At 44.7% G+C, this 24,837-nt stretch overlaps 3 protein-coding genes across 3 annotated transcripts in view; 1 reads left to right on the forward strand and 2 right to left on the reverse strand.

The window, feature by feature from the left end:
* Positions 1 to 6,298, reverse strand: part of Acin1 (apoptotic chromatin condensation inducer 1) — a 37,516-nt gene extending 31,218 nt beyond the window's left edge. The window contains exons 1-4 of the mRNA XM_047538668.1: positions 6,131 to 6,298; positions 4,653 to 4,718; positions 1,452 to 1,563; positions 910 to 1,029 (exon numbers count right to left, since the gene is read on the reverse strand). Of these exons, the coding sequence (XP_047394624.1) occupies positions 910 to 1,029; positions 1,452 to 1,563; positions 4,653 to 4,718; positions 6,131 to 6,268 (436 nt within the window). The 5' untranslated portion in view covers positions 6,269 to 6,298. The remainder of the gene's footprint in view (positions 1 to 909; positions 1,030 to 1,451; positions 1,564 to 4,652; positions 4,719 to 6,130) is intronic.
* Positions 5,944 to 9,925, forward strand: C2H14orf119 (chromosome 2 C14orf119 homolog). The gene is made up of 2 exons (XM_047538670.1): positions 5,944 to 6,775; positions 8,504 to 9,925. Exon 2 carries the CDS (start codon positions 8,505 to 8,507, stop codon positions 8,931 to 8,933), a length of 429 nt encoding a protein of 142 aa, XP_047394626.1. The 5' UTR covers positions 5,944 to 6,775; position 8,504; the 3' UTR covers positions 8,934 to 9,925.
* Positions 9,926 to 10,430: 505 nt separating this feature from the next.
* Positions 10,431 to 14,987, reverse strand: Cirop (ciliated left-right organizer metallopeptidase). The gene is made up of 14 exons (XM_047539378.1): positions 14,693 to 14,987; positions 14,487 to 14,580; positions 14,343 to 14,394; positions 13,894 to 14,037; positions 13,527 to 13,652; positions 13,106 to 13,190; positions 12,815 to 12,960; positions 12,561 to 12,735; positions 12,364 to 12,433; positions 12,187 to 12,283; positions 11,811 to 12,083; positions 11,382 to 11,599; positions 11,059 to 11,238; positions 10,431 to 10,581 (listed from the first exon to the last, which is right to left on the reverse strand). The coding sequence occupies exons 1-14, from the start codon at positions 14,985 to 14,987 to the stop codon at positions 10,431 to 10,433; spliced, it is 2,106 nt and encodes a 701-aa protein (XP_047395334.1).
* Positions 14,988 to 24,837: the final 9,850 nt, after the last annotated feature.

The raw sequence follows: 24,837 nt of genomic DNA on the forward strand, positions 1-24,837 counted from the left end.
ACGGATGACAAGTAGCAGTAATAATATTCAAAATACTTGTTAAATTACATATTGGTTTAATACATCTACCTATCATCTACATCTTCTAAACATGCTCTCTGGAAAGTCTTAAGTGGCTGCCAAAAAACAAAGGCTGTTGTAGACTTCTGCATGAGATTACGATGCAAAATTGGGTGCCTAATATTTTTTACAATGTGAAAAAATTAATCTTGCCTGACCCAATCCCATATACGCTAGGCTAGAGATCTTGATAATATGCGTACATTACTCTGTGCTGCCTTTCAAACACTTAGCACAACTATAATTATGTAATTATTTTTTGAAAGTCCATCCCCTCACTAGACTCTTTAAGTTTCTTTACAGCAGACCTGGCTTTTTCTCTAGCATTTTCTTGGTGCCTGGCACATGCCAGGTATACAACAGACACTAAAAAGTTTGTTGAGGGGCTGGGGAGATAGCTCAGCTGGTAGAGTGCTTGCCTCGCAAGCACAAGGCCCTGAGTTTGATCCCAAGTACCACAAAAAAAAAAAAAAAAAAAGTTTGTTGAATAAACTATAGCAGGTGCTTAATTTGGGGGGATGACAAGATGTATAACACATAATATACACAACTGATAAAGAGATCAAAGTAAATTGTGACTGTTACTAAATTCAGAAGTACAAGAGAATGAAGAAGTACCGATGAGCAGAAAAATCATACTGTCTCAAAATGCTGAGAAAATAACACAACATATAGGTGAAAGCAGACTTCAAAAAGGACATAATTTCCCTGAAAAACAGATGTCAAATATCAATGTCATGGAATTTCCCTGAGACTTTCATGGAGGTTTAGCATGAAAGGAGGCATAACTACCTCCCCCCACCAACTACGCAGGATTGACAAAAGCGCAGTGGGGAGGGAGATACGTACTGGGCGAATGTCTGCTGAGCTCCAGCTCTGGTCTCTCCAGGCTGCTCTGAAAGTCAGGAGGCAGCAGGGAAGCCACTCCCCCAGGATGGATCATCTCGTCCTCCGACTCAGCTGAAGCTTCTGCAAAGTACAGATTGGGTCGGGGCAGGGAGGGAGTGAAGGGCTCAGCATTTGGGAATATGTAGAGGAGGAGTGAAGGATGTCAGGCAAAGTCATAGACACAGAGATACATACCAAAAAGAGCACTGTACATTAAGGGGAAAAAAAAAAAAAAAAAAAACTCCCTAGGATTAAACTCTACCTCATCTCAATGGCAGCTAAATTTACTTATAACTTTTCCTGTTGGCAGGAATCCTAACAAGACAGTCAAATTAAGTGTCCTTTCCCTGGAAAAAGTAAATATAACTCATTTGGTTTCATAAACTACCAAAGCAAATGAGTGGCAGTCTCAGCCTTATTCCTGAAATTGCCTAGTTAGGCCTATCTATGTTGTGACAGGGATAAGAATAAAAAACTTGTTAGAAGTAACAATCTGGGCTTACCTTCAAGTTCTGCAGCTTCTCGAGCTTCACGTTCCAGACGCTGCCTAAGTAGCTCCTGCTGCTTTTCCAGATACTGCTTTATGAAACTGTTCTGGCTCATTTCCTCGCCAATCTGTGAAAAGGAAATGGAAAAAGGTCTAGGAAAGCATATCAGGAAAATGCAAGGAAGAAAATTTCACAGAGCAAAGGTTTATCCCATAGCTGGATCCAAGAAAGATAACAAAACTGTTAAAAGGCTCTTCTCTGAGCTATTCCTTTATTAAAAGTCAGAATAAATAATCCTGGGAGTAGCAAGAGATGGCAAGAAAAACACATCTTTTTATTTTAAATATTCAGTTCCCAAAGAGTGATGCTGGTGCACAAACAACTTAAAAAAAAATTCCTGGAAACTATGACCTTTACTGTGGTGCTGAGGATCAAACACAGGGCCTTATGCATGTTACGCTCTTACTCACCCAGTTAGCCACATTCTCAACCCAAATTATGCCCTTTTTTGGGGGGAGGGGCAGTTACCAGGGATCGAACACAGGGGCACTTGATCTCTGAGCCACGTCCCCAGTCTTATTTTGTATTTTATTTAGAGACAGGGTCTCACTGAGTTGCTTAGCACCTCATTTTTGCTGAGGCTGGCTTTGAACTTGTGATCTTCCTGCCTCAGCCTCCTGAGCTGCTGGGATTACAGCTGTGTGCCATGGTACCTGGCTACCCAAATTATGCCTTTTAATCTAAATTTCTAGATAATCTAGAACATTCTGTAAAGATATTCCAAATTAAGAGAGGAAAAGAGCACTAGTTCCTTCAAAAGATCAAGTTCTATCAATGCTGGCTGCAATGGTGCACACTTGTAATCCCAGGGACTCCAGAGGCTCAGGCAGGAAGATGATAAGATCCAGCCTCAGCAACTTAGCAAAACTGTCTCAAATGAAAAAAAAAAAAAAGGTTGATGATGTAGCACAGTAGTAAAACACCCTTGGGTTCAATCCCCAGTACCAAAAAACAACAGAACTGAAAGCACCCAGAAAACCACTCCTGATGTGGGAACTCACACAAAAGATTTTATTAAGCAGACAAGTAGTATCTGCCCTGGAGGATGAGAGAGGGTGAGAGAGGGTGAAAGAGGGTGAGAGAGGGTGAGAGAGGGTGAGAGGGTGAGGGTGAGAGGGTGAGAGGGTGAGAGAGGGTGAGGGTGAGAGTGAGAGTGAGTGAGAGAGAGTGAGAGAGAGAGAGAGAGAGAGAGAGAGAGAGAGAGAAAGAAAATGGCAGGGGAGCTATTCTTAAGTAGTGGAATTTTGCAGACTAATAACAATTGGACCAATGGTTGATGAGGAGGTTCCCAGGCTAACTATCTAGGTTGAAAAAAGGTGTGGGGGGAGGGCAGAATAATGGTGGCAGCAAAATGGCAGATCTGATGCCAATAACAAAAAAAAGTTCAATTCTACCAAGACACCAGATTGTCAAACATCTCCGAAATTCAAGTATAGTATTTAAAATTATGAAATCAAGAGACTAAAAAAAGGAACACCCATTCTGCACTTAGACAGAACTACATTTTCTCAGTACCACCAAAAACCAAACCAAAAACTTCACTCTATTTCTTCTTGAGAGTGAAAATAAATCCTTGGAAATAAAATTTAATAAAATTTAAAATCCCTTTTGCCTTTTCGGGTAACACAGATTTCCACATCACTTTTCTGTTTAGCTTTCTCTTTCCATGTCCTCCTCCCTAGAATCTTTATTTATTTACTTTATTTATTTATTTTGGAGGGGGGTGTTACTGGGGATTGAACTCAGGGGCACTCAACCACTAACCCACATCCCAGCCCTATTTTGTATTTTATTCAGATACAGGATCTGAGTTGCTTAGTGCCTCACTTTTTTTTGCTGAGGCTGGCTTTCAACTTGAGATCCTCCTGCCTCAGCCTCCCAAGCCACTGGGATTATAGGTGGACACCACCATGTCTGGTCCTAGAACCTTTCTTCCTTAGCATGTCCTATTAGAACTCTAGAAAAAGCAAAGAAACCCAAATACTTCCTATGTTATTAATCTTATTTCTTAAGCACAATAAATGTTTATTTTCATCTAAAGTAGAAATAAATCCCTTGGTATTCAATGAATACTGATGAAATGTGGGCTGCACATTTAGAGAAAAATTATTCTGTTACAAAACTTCAAAGAACAAAATGCAAGGAACAGAAGCAATACATCTGTAAATCGTTTATGCGGTTTTTTTAATGCTTGTTACGATACCAACTAAACCTTTGAAAGCTGGCTAGATTATGATATTTACAGCTTAATGAGATGGTAACAAGGGAGTAGGAAGGTTCTTATTTTCCACAGTATCCTGGGACTTCAGGTTGCACAACGCTGCATTAACAAAGACCTTTTTCCTTTAAGTGTGTGGGATTTTAAAGCTGAAAAGAACCGTAAGAGATTGTGCAGTCGAAGAACTTTTGTTTTTAACTAAGAAATAATGTCTTCAGAGGAAATCTTATGCAGAAGTTCAATATAGAAAGCAAATAAAAATAGATCAAACTTGCTTTAAGAGAGGGGATATGACCTTTGATTACTTCCAAAGAAAGTATCTTCTTTAGTAATCCCTAAAAACAGCTTCACATAATTCCAGCAGATCAGTTATAAAACTCAGATCTAGTCAAACCATTGCTCATATTACAGGTAAGGAAACTGAGGAAACCAAGGCCTCCAAGTTTAAGTTTCTTGTCCTAAGTAACAAAGCTATTAACGATGTTTAATAGTGACTGCATATAGTTAGTAGGTAACAACAGAAAGGGTGGGTGATTTACACATGATTGAATTTTTGGAAAAATTATGTCAACAAAAGTTCTTGATCAGCAAGTATCTTTCTACACTGTCCTATTTTACACTTTACTACTTTTCCCAAAGCCAAAGGCAAATAAACGATGTCAGATGCTTGTACTACACTTGATTAAGCCATACCTTTTGGCACACATATTTCAAGTATCAGAAACTAATAGCTCCTCTGATTCTGTTTTCTGCCCCAAGCCCTTGTGTCCAAAACTGGGCTTAATTAGAATTCAATTACCCTACTATGAGAATACTTCCAACCAAAAGAACTTAGGAAAATAGTGTGAGAAATTAAGCATCAAATGTACAAAACCAGGTCATTCCACGTATCTCTATCTCCAAACAGCCCATTCCACCTAACAAACCTTCTTTCTTACCTGGGAATTTGGCTGGAATGCAGCATGGGGTGTTGAATGTTTCTGTAAATTTTCTAGCATTAGAGCCTGGTATAGAGAAGGGTGAAAGTCAGAAACCAGGAAAAAAATAAATCAAATCTCCACCCATTCCACAACCTTTTCATTAAATTCAATAACTTAAATAAACGCTTAAACTGTACTTCTTTTATGAGCCCTAAAAGCCCTTTACTAATACTGTTCTCATTCATATTCTGAAGACCCTTGGTTATCCCTCCTAAATTACAATTGTAAATATACAGGTACACAGAGAATAACCTGGTTATGTCACAAATCAGTGTTGGTGACAGAACTAGTATTACAATCTCTTAATATCTTCTGCACTTCTGATTACAGCCCCTTCTAAAACTACCCAGCAAGTAAGAATACTTCAAATACTCAAACTTTGAACATATATAATCAACATGGGGGCTACTGTTTGGGGCCTGAATGAATTATTTGGGTCAGTTACCCAGGACTAGAACTACTTGGGTGAACTTGTGTAATTTCCAGCAGAATGACACCTAGACTTATGAAATTTACGAAAATTTCAAAAAGAAGGCTACATTAGAAAACTACCACAAATCCTACGAACTGTGGTCTGACCTAATCCACAAACACCCACACAAAACCGTCAGTTTCTGTATAAGCAACGGTCTGCCAAGTCAATCCTTGAGCCAACCTAGCCCTAATCGGTACTACCTGCCACGTATCCTAATGAACTCTAATTAAAGCCAAGATAACTTAAACTTCCATTTTCACCAAACCTATACACACCAATTCAGCATCAAGCCCACCCCCTTCTACTCAAATCGATTCAAAATCCCCAACATATACTAACCTGCCTTAGGTTAGCCTCACTTCTCTCAATATTCACCAAATTCTTATCTACCCAAATTGCTTCTGGATTCCCTATAAATTAGACACCTCTCTATCACCAAGTCCTTCAAATCAGGTTCTCTCTTCATCTCACCTCCTAATCTAATCAAGTAGACATTTTTTTTACTCTATCCCACCCAATCGTATTCTTGCAGATACAGATACCAACCCCGGTTACCCCTCTGCCAACTGTACCCCTAACTCGGACCCAGACCAACTCGCCCCCCTCAGGCCAGCAACGCTGGTGGTTGTAGTGGGATTTAACTCCTTCTGCAGCGCATGCGCCGAAACCACAGACACAAACAAGGAGGGGGTGGGGGAAGGAGGAAGGAGCTTAAGACACTCCAGGAGAGTAGCGCGCACCCTCCCATTTTGGGCTCGTGCTGCTGCCGTTAAGGCGGGAACCGGCGCGGTCTCTGTTCCAGCGCGAGCCTCACCAACCACCGTGCGCGCGGATCCGCAGGCTCGCGCTGGCGGCCTGAGAGAGCTCGCGCGGAGCCCAGACACTGCGCCTGCGCCGCGGCGGAGACTAGTCTCTACCGGGTCCGCTCCTCTCCGACATCCCGGCAACGCCGACTTCTCACCCCTTTGAGCCGCTTAACCAGGGCACTCTTCTGCCCGCTCTTGGCTAGGCCTCGTTGCTCTAGTGCGGCCTTCAGGTCGGTCACCCGCAGCGCCTGAAGAGGCTTCCCGTCCAGAGTCACCTCCTCCAGCTCCGCCATCTTGCGTGAGGTACTCGGGTCCGTCCCGACGGCTTCGGGCATCTTCGGTAATTTCCGCCAACGCCCTTCGAACGTACCGAGCTGACCCCGCCCACTGCCATAGTCTACCCCTCGATTACCACTGAAAGCTCCCCGGATTTTTCCGGAACTGCTCGGGTGTTTCCGTCTTCACATCGGCCCCAATCGGTTCTTTCCATCTGCCCTGCCGCTTTTCCTCCCTCACCCTGCTTTCAAGCTCGGTTATCTCCGCCTTGCCGAGGCTTTGAACCGAATCTGTTCGGAAGCCCTCGACTCTGGCATGCCCATAATCGGAGATATTCGGCTTTCTACGGTCTTGGAGCTGAAGCGCTGGGGCTCTTGGGTGTTTGGGGCTGGTTCGGGACCGGAAGTGCGTGGGCTGCCGGGCTGGCCCTGTTTAAGATTTTCAGGAAATATGGAAGCGGCGGCGGTAGTTGGAGTCAAAGAACTCTTGTGACAATCTCCGGGTGTTCTCTGAGACTCCGGGAGGTAAGAAGGGAAGAAGTCCTTCTTTGGGTCAGACTCGGTGTTTGCAGATTACCTTAGTAGAGCAAGCCTTCTGTTTGCTTATGGAAACAGCCACGTCCCCCACCCTCGGTATCCCCGCCACTCCATCTAAGGAATACATTGCTCTTTTGTGGCACGAGGATTTGAGGCTCGTGGCTTCCAAAGTGTGGTAGAGGAAGCACCGTATCTTTAGACCCAGGTAGTGAACAGATTGATTCGTAACACTGAACTTGAGTTTGCTGTGGAAGATATGTAACAAGATCTTGAAAATTTTCCCTTTCTCATTTGGCCACTTTGAAAATGGCAGTCACCCTGAAGTGTTTCAATACTTGAACTGATGTTAATTGTTCAGGGATTCCATTCTTTGTCACTACAGATCTTCCAACTGGCAACAGAAGAAACACAAACAGTAATATAGGTCATGGACAAATAATTTTAAGGTTTTCATTGTTAGAGATTCAGACTGTAGTGCTGAAAACTACTAAAGTGAAATTGACCGATTTTTCAATTGCATTCAAGTGTAAAATCAGTAGGAGGGCACCTATGTATATAAAGCATTAAGGAGCCTGGGCGGTGGTGCACATCTGTAATCCCAACGACTTGGGAGGCTGAGACAAGCCAGCCTCAATTTAGTGAGACCCTGCCACAAAATAAAAAATCAAAATGGGGATGTGGCTGAGTGGTAAAATGTCCCTGGATTTGATCCTCTGTACCAAGAACACATTAAGGAACACAAACACATTAAGGAAAATAGTTTGAAGACAAATTGTCACACATCAGTATAACACTTGTTAGACCCATAGTAAGTCAACAAACCAATGACTGGTGTTTTAGACCCTTGAAGACTTGGCTTCTCTTGGTTTTCTAACTTATCTAATTTGGGGCAAGTTCTTCACCCTGCTGTTTAATGTTTCCTGGCACTTTGCAGAAAATATTAAGGGGATCATGGATAATATGGAGCTCTTGGCAAATATCAGAGACTATATGCATTTTGCAGAAAAGCCCTTTTATGCTGTAGGATGTGTTCAGTCGTTTTTTTTTGTTGTGACAGAACTTTGCCATGTTGCTTCAGTTGAGCTCAGATTTGATACCCTCTCTCAGCCTCCTGAGTAGCTGGAGTAATAGTCATGTGCCACTGGGTCCATTCATGTACGATTTTTTAATTTTTTTTTTCATTATTGATGTCTCTAGAACAATTAGTATTTAGGCCCTCATCAGCTGCATGTACCAGATTTTTCAAAAAGTACTTTTTTATTTTAGTGAAATTGACTAACATTAATAATTGTTTTTCCTTACCCAATCTGTAACAGAAATAGGAGGGAAAGAACAAGCAAGAAATTGTTTTTTTTTTTTTTTTCTTCCTTTCCTTCTTTCTGTGATAGGATCTCAATTTATTGCACAGAATAACCTCGACAACATGATCCTAATAATTTTTAGATTTCTTAAAAGAGAGGCAGTGGTTGGAAAGGTAATGGGTTTGGAAAAAGAAAAAGGCTGGCAAATACAAAGTAAGTGAAGTTAATCTTGGGTGACCTGTAATGTAATTGGATAATAAGCTAAGTGTTTTTATACTTTTCCTATAAATTGGAATTGGAAAAAAATAATTTTCTCTACAGATGCTGACTGAGTGCCATAAGATTCCTTGTTGCTAGGAAGTTGTATTTTGGTTGTTCTGTCTAGAGAGTGTATAACAGTGCTCTTATGTTTCAGGATGCCACTGGAATCATCTTCCTCTTCAATGCCGCTATCCTTCCCTTCTCCATTACCCTCAGTTCCAGACAATATTACCAACTCTTCCCCTCCCCCAATGTCTTACATCACTTCCCAGGAGATGAAATGTATTCTTCATTGGTTTGCCAGTTGGTCAGGTCCCCAGCGTGAACGTTTTCTACAGGACCTGGTAGCTAAGGCAGTGCCGGGAAAGTTACAGCCATTGTTGGATGGTCTGGAGCAGCTTAGTGTATCTGGTGCAAACCGACCACCTTGTATCTTTGAATGCCAGCTACGTCTTTGGGATCAGTGGTTTCGAGGTTGGGCTGAGCAGGAACGCAATGAATTTATCAGGCAACTGGAGATCAGTGAACCAGACTTCGTGGCAAAGTTTTACCAAGCAGTGGCTGCTACAGCTGGTAAGGATTGATAGACGTTCAGATCAAAGAAGATAACCACAGCTGGTAAAGTCAAGACCATCTCTCCACAGTGACTCAGTTCAAATGTGTCACTTAAAGATTTGGGGGTGGTATCTAAAAGAGCTGACTGAACTTGAGATGAGCATAGGCATGGTTATTTCAACATTAACAGAATGTCATCTGGATTCCTAGTGAAAATCTTGTCCATTAAGCAAATCCAAATCACATCATTCTCCTAGTTTGCTTCCTTCCAAGAGAGGTCAAAACCTCATAAATGTAATGACTTTGGCTACTGTAACCAAAAGGAATCTCCATGTTATAACTCAAATCTGCTGGCTCATGAAGGATATAAAGTAGAACTCTTTTTCCATAAAAACAGGAAAGAAGAACAAGAAAAGTATTATTTTGTGGGGAAGGTAATGGGAATTGAACCCTGTGTTGTTCTACCACTAGGCTACATTCCCAGCACCCCCGCCCTTTTTTTTGAAACAGGGTCTTGCTAGGTTGCTGAGGCTGGCCTCAAACTTGCAATTTTCTTGCCTCGGCTTCCCAAGTTGCTGAGATTATGTGCATGTGCTACCATACGTAAGGAAAGATATTTTATAGTCTGGTGGGATTCTGATTTTACCACCCTTCCCATACTCTTAACATAATTATGTGACATCCCAACCACTGGGTCTCCCAGTGATGATTTAGTAAAATTATGGAAAATTAGGAGAGGATAATAATTGGTTACTCCTTCCTTCACACTGTTTGAAATATCCCTAAATAGCAATGAAAAGTGATAAAATACCAAATTTAATAAACTTTCTATAAAACACACATGATATTTTGGAGTTGGTAGCAGATGTTCCTATTCTGTTCTATTACTCTACAATAGTATAAAAATATCTGGGTGTGGTGGTACACACCTGTAATCCCAACTATTAAGGAGCCTGAGGCAGGAGGATTGCAAGTTCCAGACCAGCTTCAGCGACCTCTTACCTTGTCTCAAAAAATAAAAAGGGCGGGCTGGGGATATAGCTCAGTTGGTAGAGTGCTTGCCTTGCAAGCACAAGGCCCTGGGTTCAGTCCCCAGTACCGCAAAATAAATAAATAAATAAATAAATAAATAAATAAATAAAAATAAAAAGGGCTGGGGATGTAGTTCAGTGGTAAAGTATCCCTGAGTTCAATCCTTAGTACAAAAACAACAAACAGACAAACAACAGTATAAAAATAAGTGGTACTTTACCGGTTAGTTTATTTTTTTGTACCAAAATAAAGAATAGATTTTCATAACCATAAGACTCTACTGTTTTTTTTTTTTTTCCATTGCCAACATAGTATGAAGTTGATAACTTGGGAAAGAGGCATTCTAGGGAAAGTAGGAAGGTATACACAACAGATTTTCTATCTAGTAGTCTCTTAAATAATCTGTGCTGCAACCTGTCATGTTCTGGGTAACATCATGCTTCCTTTATTCTTCCAGTTGGGCCCCTTGTGTGTCTGTCATGTTTCTAGTGATATTAAGGTGCAGATGGTCCCACCTGAAGAGTTGCTCGTTTCTGATAGGCCATAGTTCCTATCGCACCCACCAGAATTAGCAGCAGTAGGCAGAGTCCCACAGACAGCAAGAGTTGGGTTTTGGAAGGATTATGGTCCAAGGTAGCCAGCGACCTAGGAGCATAGAATTTGGCCTACAATAATGCCTCAGTTTAGAAGATGAAGGGCTTTATCGTTATACACAGAACTCATGAAACCTGCTTCATCCAAGCAGTAAACCAAACAGGAAATCAGTAAACAGGAGAATAAAACCTGAATGTAGGAATAAGACCAAGATCCACCAGCAAATTAAATTGTAAGGAGATGTATTAGTGAGGTAAGTACTTAAGAATTGGATTCTGATGTTCAGATAACCAATCTCTGGTAGTGCATAAGAAAGGGGACTAGGAATCCCTAAAGATAGGGTAACTCCATAATTTGTGTTTGGGGTGTCATATTGATGGGACCAAGGTGATCATGTTAGTCAGGGATGTTTATTTTCTGAAATACATATCCCTGTCTAGAACAAGTACATGAATATGTACTTAATAACTGCAATTTTGAACATCTGGAGCCCAGGAATTCAAAAAGTTGCTTGGAATATTGTCTTACTTGATATATTCTGTGGTAAAACTGGCTTCTCCATGATACACTTGTAAGGGCTTCTCCTGGAGAGTCAGGGTGAGGGCTTTGTACAGCATAGCAACTGAAGGCCCTTGGCAGCCAGGGGACTTCCATATATACACGGTGAACACCAAGCTAGTGGTAATTGATGGACTATGGAAATAGCACCTAAATGGACATTTGAAACTCTTAATGGAGGAAGAGTTCCTGGAAGAGTGTATGTCATGAAACAGGTGTAGACTTAGGAGTAGGAAAATAACTTGAACATTCTCCATGCCCCACTACATAAATAGCCTGAATTGTCCCTTTACCTGCCAATGCCACCTCTGTTCACTAGAGCCTGCAGTACTGCTTCAGCCAGCTCTTCTTTCTGTTCCTTTACCAGTGAGTGATCTGGAGGTCCAGCTAATCCTAAAGACAGCTGTAATAGCAGGTCTTGGGTTGAAAGATTCAGAGGTAGAGAAGTAACAGCATTATCCTGACATAGCCGACCTCGGGGACAGTAGAGAAGTCCATGGTACCCAGGTATCTGCAAAGAAATTCATAAGAGGTTTAGCTACAGCCTCAATTACCTGTTCAAATCTTCCTTCAAAGGAAAATGTACATTCTAGAGTCATGGACTCAGTACTTGGTTAAAAAAAAAAAAAAATCACATCAGGTTGTACAATATTACCTACCATACAAGGGTTTTCTATCTTTTCTTTGCCAGTGTGCCACACTCTTCCTCTTAAGGTACCCACCTGAATGGCCTTTCCTGGATAGCATGAGACCCAGGGTGATCCCTGTACTTGGACCTCATATGCTCCTCTTTGGGTACATTGATGTAAGTAACAATAACCAGTGAGCTCTGCTTCCTTGAGATTTGGGATCTGAGAGGGATGGCTGGTCTTGTTGCCAGGGAGCAGTTGTGAGGTGAGGTTGGCAAGGAAGCAACGACTCTGGGAATGATAGATCTCCCCATGGGGATTCTCTGTCCCAGCTGGGAGCCCATTTTCCTTCTTCCAGCATTCACTCTGAAAGGCAGGGCAGAAGGTAGAATAGTGTTGTCCTTGATGCCTTAGAAGTTGACTCCCTTCCAGGTGTACTCAGTTGTTCCTAGCTCACTAGTCTACTCACTCTATTGGCAAGGGGCTTGTACATGCGGCAGCCTTCCAACGTGGGGTCTGAGGAGCAGCTTCCCTTGTCCAAGTGCAGGTAGTGGCAGCCCATCCCACTGTGTGGAAGGGATGGTAGAGTGATGCTCAGATTACAGACAGCTGTATCGTCCCCTAACCACTTAACACACACACATACCTGCCAGTACAGAAGAAGTCTGAGGAACTGGTTCCACATGTGGTCACCAGGCCAAATTCTAAACCAGATCCTAGAGGAAAAGAGAGAAGGAGAGCTCTTGACAAATGAAGCCCTACACATCTCTCAGCACATTGCAACCTCTCCCACTTCCCCCAGAGCTGATGAGTGCTACTCTACAGATCTCCCTTGTTTCTCACCCTTGCCCCACAACAGCTCCTCTGCAGCACTATGGTTGACCTGATACCAGCCTGAGTCTTGGAAAGCAGCAAGAGTGATTGGGTCAAGTCGAGTGTGCTGGGCACCATCGAAGGTAGCAGTCATTATAGAACCCTGAAGCAGTCTGGCCTCCCAGTGTGAGGACAAAGGGCCCTGCTAGAGGTGGGAGCAGATAACTGGTTGCTATCTGGTTACTCCCTGTTTCTTCATCACCCCAAGGAGTTATCACTCTCACCTCTTCTTCCAGGGGAACGCCCAGAGAAACCCCTAATACTCCCAAGTGTTTGGCCAGGCTATGGCTAACAGTTGGGGTGGTGAGAAGCAGCTGTCCCCACTTATCTCGCTTTGTCACTTGTTGCCTCGTAGAACAATTTTCTCTAACTGAGTACAAAAAGAGAAGATGGCAATGTAAGGAGATGAAAACCTAGGAAGGGTGAAGTACAACTAGAAAGAAGGAGGTCATAAGATGGTGAATTCTTTCTGGTTGGCACTGTGCAAAGTTCTCTCCCTTGTTCCTCCCATTTACTCCTGAGTCCGGAGGGGCAAGTCTGCCACTTCTTGAAGAGCTGTCCAGAGAAGCCCAGGGCATGGAGTAATTCATGAAGTGTGGCCTAAGGACAAATGACTTAGTGAAGGGGGCTGAATCTGCAGAAGGATTAACCAACAATTCTATAACCAACTCTGCCCATTCAACTTTTTTAAAATTTTGAGATGGGTCTTGCTAAGTTGCCTCCAACTTGCAATCTTCCTGCCTCAACCTCCCAAGTAGCTGAGATTACAGGCACATGCCACTGTGCCCAGACCCATCCAGCTCTTCATAGAGCATGAGGTACCTTCTGTCCCATCCTCAGTAGGTTCTTCCACTTCATGGGAAGCTGAGTGACCTGTGCCCACTTCCCCTTCCCCTCCCCCAGTTTGCTTGTCCTTATTCATCATGCAGCAGTTACCATGACAATATCACCATGGCTGAGGCTGGGGCTGGCGAGATGTTGGGCACAGTAGACAATGGTACCAGCAAGGGGCCTGTCTTCTGAGTTCAGCTGGCAGCAGGCAGCATAAGCTATGACAGAGGGCTGTAGATGGGCCAGGAGAGGGTAAGGGTAGAAAGGAAGAATGAGGTAACACAGATCTTCCTGAAAATGAAGGACCTGGAGACTATAGTGCTCTGCAGGGGAGCCAAGGCATGGTTTGGGGAGTTCTTAGCTCCTATGTAAGAAGCACAATTTAATAAAAACTGCTTCAATCCTCTACCTCTCTTGAGATTTAAGATTAAGGAAGGCACAGCAGGGAAGAGGGATTTCACTTGAACCTCACCTCTCGGTGGCACTTGGAAGTGTGGGCAATCCGAACATATAGGAGAAAATCAGTGTTCTGGACCCCAGGCCCATCTGGCTGGACCAGTTGTGGGGGACCCTGCTCTGGCCACAAGGCATAACCACGGAGATGGGCATCAGGTATCTGTAAAGGAGTGAAATATGGCATCTTGCTCAGCAGAAGGACAGGGACAGTGGGAGACTGGGTGCTAGGAGAAAGGGAGAATGGATATCACTGTCTGTCTTAGTGCCATTCACCCACCCATGAGAATGCGGAGTTCTGCCTCCAGCCACCTGAGTCATTTTAATATATTTGGGGGTTGGGGTGGAAGGGGACCAATTATTCCACATTGTTATGAAGCAGAAATGAGTAATTCTGATGCTAGAGGTCCTGGGGAGGCCTAAGTAGGTGAGAGATCTTCAGATCTCTAAGATCTGGGAGTCTCTTACCTTTACCCCCAGACAACTCTCTCCTTTGTACCCTGGGTTCAAGAGGCTGCACCTGCCAAAAATGAATATCTATGGGTGAGCTGGAGCCGTTTTCTGGGTATCCCTGAAGACTTGTCGTATCTTCTCTTGGTAACATGAACTCACCTGTGGTAGTTTGGGGTGTCTGGGTCTCCCCAGACAGCACGACAGTACTGTGTAGGGTCTCGACTCAGAAGCAGGGGTCCTTGCACTGGAAGGACTTAATAAGATGAGGCCAGTTCTGCCTCAACATCTCTGTGTTCAGTTTGGTGCTGTTCTTCCTCCCCCAACCCTCCCTGATGCCTCTGGTCCCCTCAGTTCCCCTCATTTACCTGCTAGGACACCCTGGATTCGCTGAGTAGCCTCTCTCACTGCAGTCAGGGCTCGGAGTCCCCCTTTCATTAGATCCCCCTCAGGATCCAAAGCTCTATCAGATATAGGCTCTTCTATATAGTAGGTTTGGATTCGGAGGGGTTGGGGATCGAATGAGCTGGGGAGGATGAGGTAGGAGGAGCGGGAGTCTGGGGCTATTTGGGAGAAAGGGGGTCTGAGAAGGCTCACAGACTTCTGGGTCTCATCGTGTAGACATCTGCTTGTGGCCGCCCCGAGGAAGAACAGCAGCAGCATCTTCTATCAGTATCTTTCCACAGCCTGCCCTGCACTCTGTCTTCTATCCCCTTCTTCCCTGGCTCACTTGTTTCTGCCTTTCCTGACTTTACTTTCTCTATATATCCCCTCCACCACTCTGGCTTGTTATTCCAAGATTTGAGTGTTGTTGACTAAATCTACAGTTCCCTGCCAGCAGGTCGGATATGAACCATAAGGACCAAAGCCATCCTCTTCTGGGGGTGCCAGAGGTGGAGTGCTGGGGGAGGGGAGTGTTATCTTTTGAGGCCTCTTTCCAGAGAGGTGTCTTCCTTTTTCACCATGGCACCCTTAACTAACCCACTTCTATCCCACATCCTAATTCTCCTGCCTTTCTGAGTAGAAAATCTTGAAAGTTCTTCAGAACTAAAAAATTGGAGTCAGCGTAATGGTGGTGATGGGGGGCACTCTTTACTGCCTAAATGTCTGCACACAGATGGACAGACAGGCCTTTGCACTTCACTAGGCTGTATCAGGAATGGCAGGCTTCTAACTAAACTGCAAGACTTGTAGACTTCTTTTATATCTGTGTAGGGCTGTCAGTAGGTGCACAACACATATGTGTTAGTTGACTGATGCATCCTATGGGACTCTGTTGTGCTAGGTCTGTGAGACTCTACAGAACCTTCTTAAAGGCCTGCAGGGCAAAGAAAATAAACTCTTAATATGGACACTAATAGTTGTTCAAAGCTGTTCTTAAGAGAATTCGGAGCTCTCTGTTTTCTTTTCTCATTCTGTGCTTTCACCTCCTGTCCCCACCCCATTTGGATGCTCCTTCCTCCCCTGCCTGGATTATTCCTATCTTTCCTGCAATCACTCTGGGAAGCCTTTCATAACACCTCCAACCCAAATTCCACACCTGCCAGAGGTGGAGGAGGACCAACTCTGCAGGAGGGGCCTCTCCTTCCAGCTCCTCCCACAACCAACTTGTCATTCTCTGTTTAGTGTTGGCTTAGAGTCTCTCCATATTTTAAACTGCTTAGAGTAAGCCTGCTTCCTCTCAGACTCTGGCACAGCCCATAGGGTTGAACCTTTAGTGTGTAGATAAAGGGACAAAACCTAACTAACCCCATTATTTAACTCTTTGAGAAAGAGGGCCAGGCTTGGCATGGTGTCACACACCTGTAATCCCAGTGACTCAGAAGGCTAGGGCAGGAGGATTACAAGTTCCAAGCAAACCTCAGCAATTTAGTAAGACCCTGTCTCAAAATAAAAATTTAAAAAAGGAGCCGGGTGTGGTGGCACACACCTGTAATCCTAGCGGCTTGGGAGGCTGAGGCAGGAGGATCCCAAGTTTAAAGCCTCAGCAATTTAGGAAGGCCCTAAGCAACTCAGTGAGACCCTATGTATAAATTAAAAAAAAAAAAAAAAAAAAGGACTGGGGATATGGCTCAGTGGTTAAGTGCCCCTGGGTTCAATCCCTGGTACCAAATAATAAAATAAAATTAAGTTAAAAAATAAAAAAATATAAAAGGGCTGGGGATATCTCTCAGAGGTAGTGTTTATCTAGCATGAAAGAGGCTGTGGGCTTCATCCCCAGTACCAGAAGGAAAGAAAAAAAAGGTGGGGGTAGGGAAAAAAGTTGTTGTGAGGAATAAGTGAATATAAAGTGCTGAGAACAGTGTCTAACTTGTGGCAAATAGTCAAGTAAAGAATACTTATTATACATAGGCTTTCAACTTGAAGGAGAAATTAAAAAAAAAAACTATCAACATGTATAAATCTTTAGGAGACTCTCGTTTTTTCTCTAAGGCGAACCTAGTCTTCTCCAAGTGTCTGAAGTCTTTTTCCCCTCCAGATTTCTAGGGGAAAATATTCCTGGTTAGGATTTCTGTGTCAGATTCAAATTCTAACTACCTGGTTCTCCACTTTTCCAGGCCCAAGTCTGCAGGCACACCTAGTGCTTTGCTGCCCCCTTGTGGCCATGGTGAGAGGGTGCTCCCCTGTGGGGTAAGAGTTGATCTTCACTTCATACTGTGGGTGGAACTTTGCACACTATAGCAGAAGAAACACACAATACCTTATTTCCCCTCCCCTGCACTCCTGTAAGCAGTTTCTTGTATTCTAACACAAATCTCCCAAAGGATGTGTCAGTCAACTAACGTATTTGTTGAGGACCTACTATGAATCCTACGCAGATGTAGGAGACATTGGAAGAAACACCTAGTGATTCTCCCACTGAGACACCTCTTCCTGCGTTTCACTGCAGATTCTTCCATGTCTCTGAAGATTCAGGTTATTTGCCTGTTGAGACTTTACTTCTCCCAGCACAGCTGGCTAATTTGCATAGTCTATTTTCCAATAGCGTTTCTTTCACATCTTTGAAGTAGCACTTTTTGTATTATCCTGACTTTTTGTGGTGTTTGTTTCCTTGCTAGGTAGACTGTGGACAGGATTTGAGTCTTAGTCATCTCTTCTTCTTTGAAGATGTATGAAGTAGTTGCAGAGGGATACTGGAGGTGAGAAGAGGAGGAAAGAGCAAGGATGTAAAGACAGAATGAGAATAAAATCATTCTATTGGGCTTGGGTTGTGGCTCAGTGGTAGAGTGCTTGGCTAGCATGTGTGAGGCACTGGGTTCGATTCTCAGTACCACATATAAATCAACCAATAAATAAAATAAAGGTTCATCAACAATTAAAAAATCATTTTATTGAGCACTCCTTTATGTTCAGAAATTGTCCCTAGCACTTAATACTCAACTAATTCTTCCAGCAATCTTACAAGGTAGGTGGTATTACTACTACTACTATTACTATTATTATTATTATTATTATTATTATTATTATTATTATTATCCCAGCACAGCACAGCAAGCTGGTAATAGTGCATAGATGGCAAGTGGCGGTGTAGGATTTGAACCCACATGGGCCTCTAAGCACAGACTTTACTAGGCTATCCAATGCTGCTTCTTGAGTGCACAGAGTAGAGGGGAAGCAACATTAGGAGGAGAGAAAGAGAACTTGGAGAGAAGACTAGGGTGAGGAGAAAAACTGGTGACAAGCAGAGGGAACAAGGATACCGAGAGAGAACGTTGGGATAAGAGAGGATGATCTTAGACAAAAGAACAGATGTAAGAGAGGCAGGACAAAGGAGACTGGCATGGAGGGGCAGACTTAGCGATGAGGGGAGAGGAGGTGATGAGGTGCTGGGTGAAGACTGGGTGAGGAGCACAGTCACTGTGAGTGTGTCCTTATCCACACATGCTGGTGGACGCTTCACCAGCATGCTGGTCTTTCAGTTCCTTTGCCCTCTAACATGCCCCTCCATCCCACTCCAGTGAGCCACTCCTGGGGTATACCCAGAGGCTTATCATCACCAGAAACTGCAGCACCTACGAAATAACTGAATTGAACATCCCCTCTCTGATATGATCTCCTTTCCTTATGGTTTATTTGCTAAGATGGTTCACTGCAGCTGTTCAACAAGCATAGTGGGGAACTGTGAGCCCTCCCATCTTTAGGTCTCCCCTTCTCTGCTTTGGGTTCCAGGTTCACCACTGGAATCCCTCTTTGAGAAATGCCCTCCACTCCCCTTCCCTATCTGTCCTTCCCATCCCATCTCTCCGATTAAGTGCCAGTCCTAGATGGACTCAACATTTGCCTGCCCTTGGCTCGTGGGACAGCTAAGGACCACTGAAGGAGATCAGTGTTGTCACTCTAAAATCCTCATCAACTTCAGTTGTGTGCTCCCAAGTCAGAAATCTCAGCAATCAGTTCCATTTCCACCCTCAGCAACTGGGATTTTATACCTTCAAGCTTCTGGCCTCCTGTTCAGCTCAGTCACTTTTAGTTACCTCTTTTTCTCTCTTTTCTCTTCTCTTCTCTTCTCTTCTCTTCTCTTCTCTTCTCTTCTCTTCTCTTCTCTTCTCTCCTCTCCTCTCCTCTCCCCTCCTCTCTCTCCCCTCTCCCCTCTTCTTCTTCTTCCTCTTCTTTTTCTTCTTCTTCTTCTTCTTCTTCTCCTCCTCCTCCTCTTCTTCTTCTTCTTCTTCTTCTTCTTCCTCCTCCTCCTCCTCCCCCTCCCCCCTCTCCTCCTCCTCTTCTTCTTCCTTCTCCTCCTTCTTCCTCTTCTCCTCTCCTCTTCTTCTTCGTCTTTCTTCTTCTTCTTCTTCTTCTTCTTCCTCCTCCTCCTCCTCCCCCCTCCTCCCCCTCCTCCCTCCTCCTCCTCCCTCCTCCTCCTCCCTCTCCTCCTCCTCTTCTTCTTCTTCTTCTTCTTCTTCTTCTCTTCTTCCTCCTCCTCCTCCTCCTCCTCCTCCTCCTCCTCCTCCTCCTCCTCCTCCTCTCTCTATCTCTCTTTCCCTTTTTCCCCCTGTGTACTGGGGATTACTCAGGGCGCTTTATCACTGAGGTATAACTCCAGTAATAAAGACCCTGAGTTAATCCCCAGTCTTTTTTATTTTATTTTATTTTTGAGACAGGGTCTTACTAAGTTGCTTAGGGCCTTGCTAAGTTGCTGAAGCTGGCTTTGAACTTGTGATCCTCCTGCCTCAGCCTCTGGAGTCACTGAGATTACAGGTGTGGGTTCCTGTGCGTGGTTAGTCATCTCCTTTTTCATGGTTAAAATAAAGGCCCTAAGACAGAGACAACCTCAACTTGCCACAAATCTATTTGTGTTGGTCCCCATTGCCATTTCTTCCTTTCTTGTTAAAAGACAAGAAATGTTCACTTCCATTGGAAGATCAGCTCTCCCCTGATACTCTCAACCCCATCTGTGGGAGCTCTGGCCTCAGCTTCTCCTCAGCCTCTTTCTGTGCATCCCTCTCCCACCTTAGTCTAGTCTGCTCTGCCCCTGCTCTAGCCTCTGCCCTGAGAGGAAGGACCTGCTTAGCGACCTTTGCATACACTTCTCTCTCTGCTGGGAAGCCTACTTTATGCCCTCAAAGAAGTCTTTCCAGATCCTAACATTTAAATCAGGTGTTGTACCCTTCTACTTGTGTCGCATAATAATGTCCCCAGTCTAGAATGATTTATTTGTTGGGGTATCATGTTTGTCTGTCTCCCTCACTAAACTCCACAAAGGGCAGGGACTATCCTTATTTATCCTGTAACTCCTACAGCAAGTAAAGTGCCTAGCCCAGAGCAAGTGTTTAATGAGTATTTTTTAGTAAACAAATGAGAATGAATGTGGTGAGAGGGCAGGAAGGAGGTAAGGATGGAATACAGGAGAGAAGAGGAGAGGGAGAGTAAGGAGAGGGTGTAATGAGGGCAGGAGGCAAAGGTGAGGCTAGGGATGAAGGGAAGCACCAGGGAGAAGGGGCCCTTATGCTGGGCCTGAGTAAGACTTCCAGACCCTAAGAGAGCTTCCAGGAACTCTGTCTCTTGGGGCCTTACTGCTGGTGAGTTTGAAGTCAGGGCCGGTAGGCGGGGCTCCACTTTATCTGGGAGTGCAGCCCTAACCTCAAATGGTGACAGAGCTGGAGCCAGCAGGGGTTTTGCAAACCGTCCCGATTGCAGCAGGCCAGCAGTCTGTGGGACAGGCGGGTGGGGCCTGAGCTTATCTCCCAAGTACAGTCCTAACCTCAGATGGTGACAAAGGGGGAGCTAGCAGGCGTTTTGCAAACCGTCCCGATTGCAGCAGGGTTGGATGGCTTGGCCAGAGGTCACAGTGCAACTAGGTATGGGGGACTATCAGGATTTGGACAATTTGGGCTTTCAGGGTGAAGCTTAGTTTTCAGGGCATGGGGGATGGATCCATTCTATGTATGGCTTGCCTCTACATATGTCAGAGCCCTGTTTCTTTCTAAAAGAGAAATGGGAGGCTATAGCTCAGCTCTGCAGGTGGGTTTCTCCCTAGGAAGACTTCCCTTTCCTTTCCTAGGACCTGAAGTCACAACTGATGGCCTTTTGGATGAAATTTAATTGCACCCTTTTCCTTTGAAAACACCTACCCTCTTTGCCTGTGGGGAAAATTTCTCATGTGCCACTGAGGTTTTCTGAGGCAGGACCAGACCTGCTTATGAGAGTACCTGACAGAAGCCACCCAGGAGTCCTGTCCCAGTTAGACTACTCTCACTTAGAAGTAGACCAGGCTGAGTCCTGGATCTGCTTGCTGGGGACTGGGTTCAAAAAGAATGCACAGGCCCTCAGCCCCCGCATCTTCTGTACCTTCATTCCAGGTTTCCTCACTGGCTTGGAGCAGTGCAGTGACAGAGGTGAAGAGGCCCCTTTCCACCCACAACCCCAACCGGGATCTTGCAACACTGGAATGGGGGCACTGGGGGCCTAGGCATGTGGCAATCTGTATGTGGGGGGTTGGGAGGTGTGCACCGAGCAGGGGATAGCTTTCACAAGTTGCCACCTCCGCCCGTCTGACCTCGGCAGGCTCACCTTGGATAGCTTCCGCCTCTTTTTTTTTTTTTTTTTTAAATAGTGAGCATTGAACTCAGGGACTCTACCACTGAACTATATTTCAGTTCTTTCTATTTTTTATCTCGCTACAGGGTCTTACTAAGTTGCTGAGGCTGGCCTCAAACTTTCAAGCCTTCAGCCTCAGCCTCTTGAGGTTCCTGATAGTTTTCTCCCTCTTCACAGCATCTCCCCACAGTTTTCCTTCTTCATAACTTCCATGTGACCTGAGATCCTACTTAAGAAGGAAAAGTGGGCCCAACTGTGGGTTCTAAAGCAACAAGGTGCATGTGTGCTGTTGGGACATTGGTTACTAGTTTTCAAAAGTTCCCAGTCCCCAGTCCTTGAGCCTTTCCCTAGCCACAGGTGGCCAACTGTGCCCTTCTGGGGTCCTTTCGGTCATCTCCTTTCCTTGGGGCAGCTCTGGGAATCTGACTTCAGGGATAAGTCCAACTTCTTAGGGGCTATTCTCCTGGGCAGAGGAAATGGACTGTCTTTTGCAACACCTTTATGCAGCAAAGGAGGTAATTTTCTTGCTTGCCACTTTGTCTTTCTTTCCATTTGGCCAGTCACACTTGGTTTCCTTTCTTTTTCCTTCATCTCTGGACACCTTTTGCATTTGTTCTTCCCTCTGCTCACTTTTCTCAATTGCACATCAGCCTCCTTCTTGAAATTTTTTGTTTTAAGTTAAATGTCACTTCCTCCGAGGGGCCTTCCTTAACCACCCCAGCTAACAGCCTCACTACATGTTTATTGGTGTTCTCCAAGGGTACATTCAAATGGGGTAATGCAGAATTGAATGAAGGTACTTTACAAAGGAAAGAAGGTACTTTACGAAAGAACAGGATCTGGGGAAAGCTACAGGAGTGTTGAAGTACTCTGGGCAGCAGGAGTGCCACTACCTAACAGGCCTTAAAGGCAGGAGAGGACTGAGAAAGAGGGGCAGGGAGGGGCCACTCTGTCAAACCCATGCCCATCTCCTGCCAGTCTTGTTCTCTCCCACCGGGCAGCCTGTTGAGGTAGGGAGGCAGCCAGCTGAGAGCTGAGTAGGGTGGGAGAGTGTAAAGGGGGGATCTGGATGGGCCAAGGAGGACATTCAGTCACCCTGTTTATTGCTTTTTCCTTCCCACCCCTTTAGCTGAGGATTTGTCCTGTTCACAGATAAGATGCTTGACAAATTCTCATTGAATAAATTACTTTGGTGTCAGGTTGAAAGCCTCCTCCAGGCTATGTGCCTTGCAAGTCCCCTCCCTGGATACAATCTGACAGAGGAGTGGGGTGTGCTGGGCTGCTCCCTATTGCTTCTTACTTGGTTCCCAGTGGAGAGGTCGGGGTGTGGGTCTCCTCCAGATTCTGGGCCAGTCAGAAAGCTTCTATCAGGCACTGGCTTTGAGGAGCTGACAGGTGGGCTGGGAGGTAGGTGTGTTGGAGGAGCTCTGGGAAGGAGTCTTGGGTTGGTGTTGGGGCAACCCAGGTCCCACCATCCAGTACCTTGAAAGGAAGTCGAGGGGCAGTGGTCTTGAGCTGAAAGGAGGAAATCCGGAAGTTGAGTCACTCACCGCGTTCTGTACAAACCCCCTTATGCAACCCATCCCTTTTGGCTGAAGGGAAGGTGAGAGGATTCTCCCAGGCGCCTGCAGGGACAGGAACCGCCCCCTCCCAAATTCAGGTGGCTCCTGTCAATCCCTCCACTTGGGGTTCAGGTCTGTCCCCTCAGCCCAGATTCGAGGCAGGGGTAAAGGGATAGGGTCCTGGCTGTGACAATTCTGATGAACACAGACCCCTGAAGATGCAGGAGCTGTGGGAGGAGAGAGAGAGAACTGGGTTGATCCAGATACAAGTCTCTCTCCCTCCCAGGGAGTTATTCCTTCATGTCTAACTCAGGCTTTCCCAGCAGTGGACTAGGAGAGACTTCAACCCTTTACTCTGTCCCAAGTCTCTGCCACTGCTGGGCAATTCATGATAACTTTTTTTCTTTTTTCCCCCTTGTGCCAGGGATTGCTCTACCACTGAGCCACATCCTTAACTCTTTTTATTAATTTAGTTTTATTTTGAAACAGGGTCTCACTAAGTTGCCCAGGCTGGCCTCAAACTTGTGACCCTCCTGCCTCAACCTGCTGAGTCAAGGTTATTATAAGCCTGTGCCACTGCACCCAGCTCATGATCATTTCTTTTTTTTTTTTTTTTTTTTCATGATCATTTCTTGAACTTGGTTCGTGTCCCTACTGCACTGAATATACGAGGGGAGATACAAGTACCAAGTTTTAAGACAGTGAATGATTGAATGAGCTTCAGGAGGCTCTCTTATCCCCTCTGGTCCTCACTGCTTTATCTATAAAATGTGGCTCACACTATCTTGCTTGTCTGAGGGCAAAGCTCACCAGATGATCTCTTGAGGTCTCTTTCAGCACCTCTTAAAATCTGTGATTTTGCCTGGCGTGGTGGTACACGCCTAAAATCCCAGTGACTTGAGGCTGAGGCAGGAGGATCACAAGTTGGAGGTGAGCCTCAGGAACTTAGCAAGGCCCTGTCTCAAAATAAAAAAAAAAAAGAACTGGGATGTAGTTCAGTGGTAGAGTGCCCCTGGGTTCAATCCCCAGGAATAAAACAAAACAAAACCAAATAACCAAAATGAACAAGGAAACCAAATGCTCTGTGATTATTTTTAAAATACTTGTAGTTGTGGATGGACATGAATGCTATCTTTATTTAATTTTTTTTTTTTATGAGTTGCTGAGAATCACAACCCAGTGCCTCATATATGCTAGGCAAGCTCTCTACCACTGAGCTACAACCCCAGCCCCAACTCTGTGATTTTTATGAAGCTTTTTTTTGACATTGAACCCAGGGGCGCTTAACCACTGAACCACATCCTAAGCCGCCCCCTGCCTTTTTTTTGAGACAGGGTCTCCATAAGTTGCTTAGGGCCTTGTTAAACTGCTGAGGCTGGCTTTGGACTTGCGATCCTCCTGCCTCAGCCTCTTGGGATTTTTTTTTTTTTTTTTTTTTTTTTTTTTTTTTGCGGTGCTGGGGATTGAAACCAGGGACTTGTGCTTGCAAAGCAAGCACTCTACTGACTGAACTATCCCCCCAGCCCAACCTCTTGGGATTATAGTTGTGTGCCATGGTACCCAGCTATGGAGCTAATTTTGATTCTGCCTCTAAACAGTCCCATGATTCCCCTCTCCAAGGCCTCAGTTTCCTTATCTGTAAAATGAGAAATTTAGGTGAGATCCTTTCAGTTATAGCAATATGGAATTATAACAACTACTCATGATTATGATATGCCAGGCCCTGTTTCTTACAGGTACACACCTGTAATCCTAGCTACTCAAGGAGGCTGAGGAAGGAGGACCACAGATTCAAGACCAGCCTCAGCAACTTAGACTGTATATCAAAGTAAAAAAATAAAAAGGACTGGGGATGTGGCTCAGTGGTAGAGTGCCCCTGGGTTCCATTCCTAGTACTGCAACAAAACAAAACAACACTA

The sequence above is a fragment of the Sciurus carolinensis genome, chromosome 2, assembly GCF_902686445.1.
Source record: "Sciurus carolinensis chromosome 2, mSciCar1.2, whole genome shotgun sequence".
NCBI classification, from domain to species: Eukaryota; Metazoa; Chordata; class Mammalia; order Rodentia; family Sciuridae; genus Sciurus; species Sciurus carolinensis.

Excerpts from the sequence above, each read along its gene's own strand:
- C2H14orf119 (XM_047538670.1), top strand. The coding sequence starts at position 8,505 with ATGCCACTGGAATCATCTTCCTCTTCAATGCCGCTATCCTTCCCTTCT.
- Cirop (XM_047539378.1), bottom strand. The coding sequence starts at position 14,987 with ATGCTGCTGCTGTTCTTCCTCGGGGCGGCCACAAGCAGATGTCTACAC. Across the intron at positions 12,434-12,560 it reads GGAGCTGTTGTGGGGCAAGG|GATCTGGTTTAGAATTTGGC; the intron begins GTGAGAAACAAG and ends CTTTTCCTCTAG. Across the intron at positions 11,600-11,810 it reads ATCCAGGAAAGGCCATTCAG|ATACCTGGGTACCATGGACT; the intron begins GTGGGTACCTTA and ends ATTTCTTTGCAG.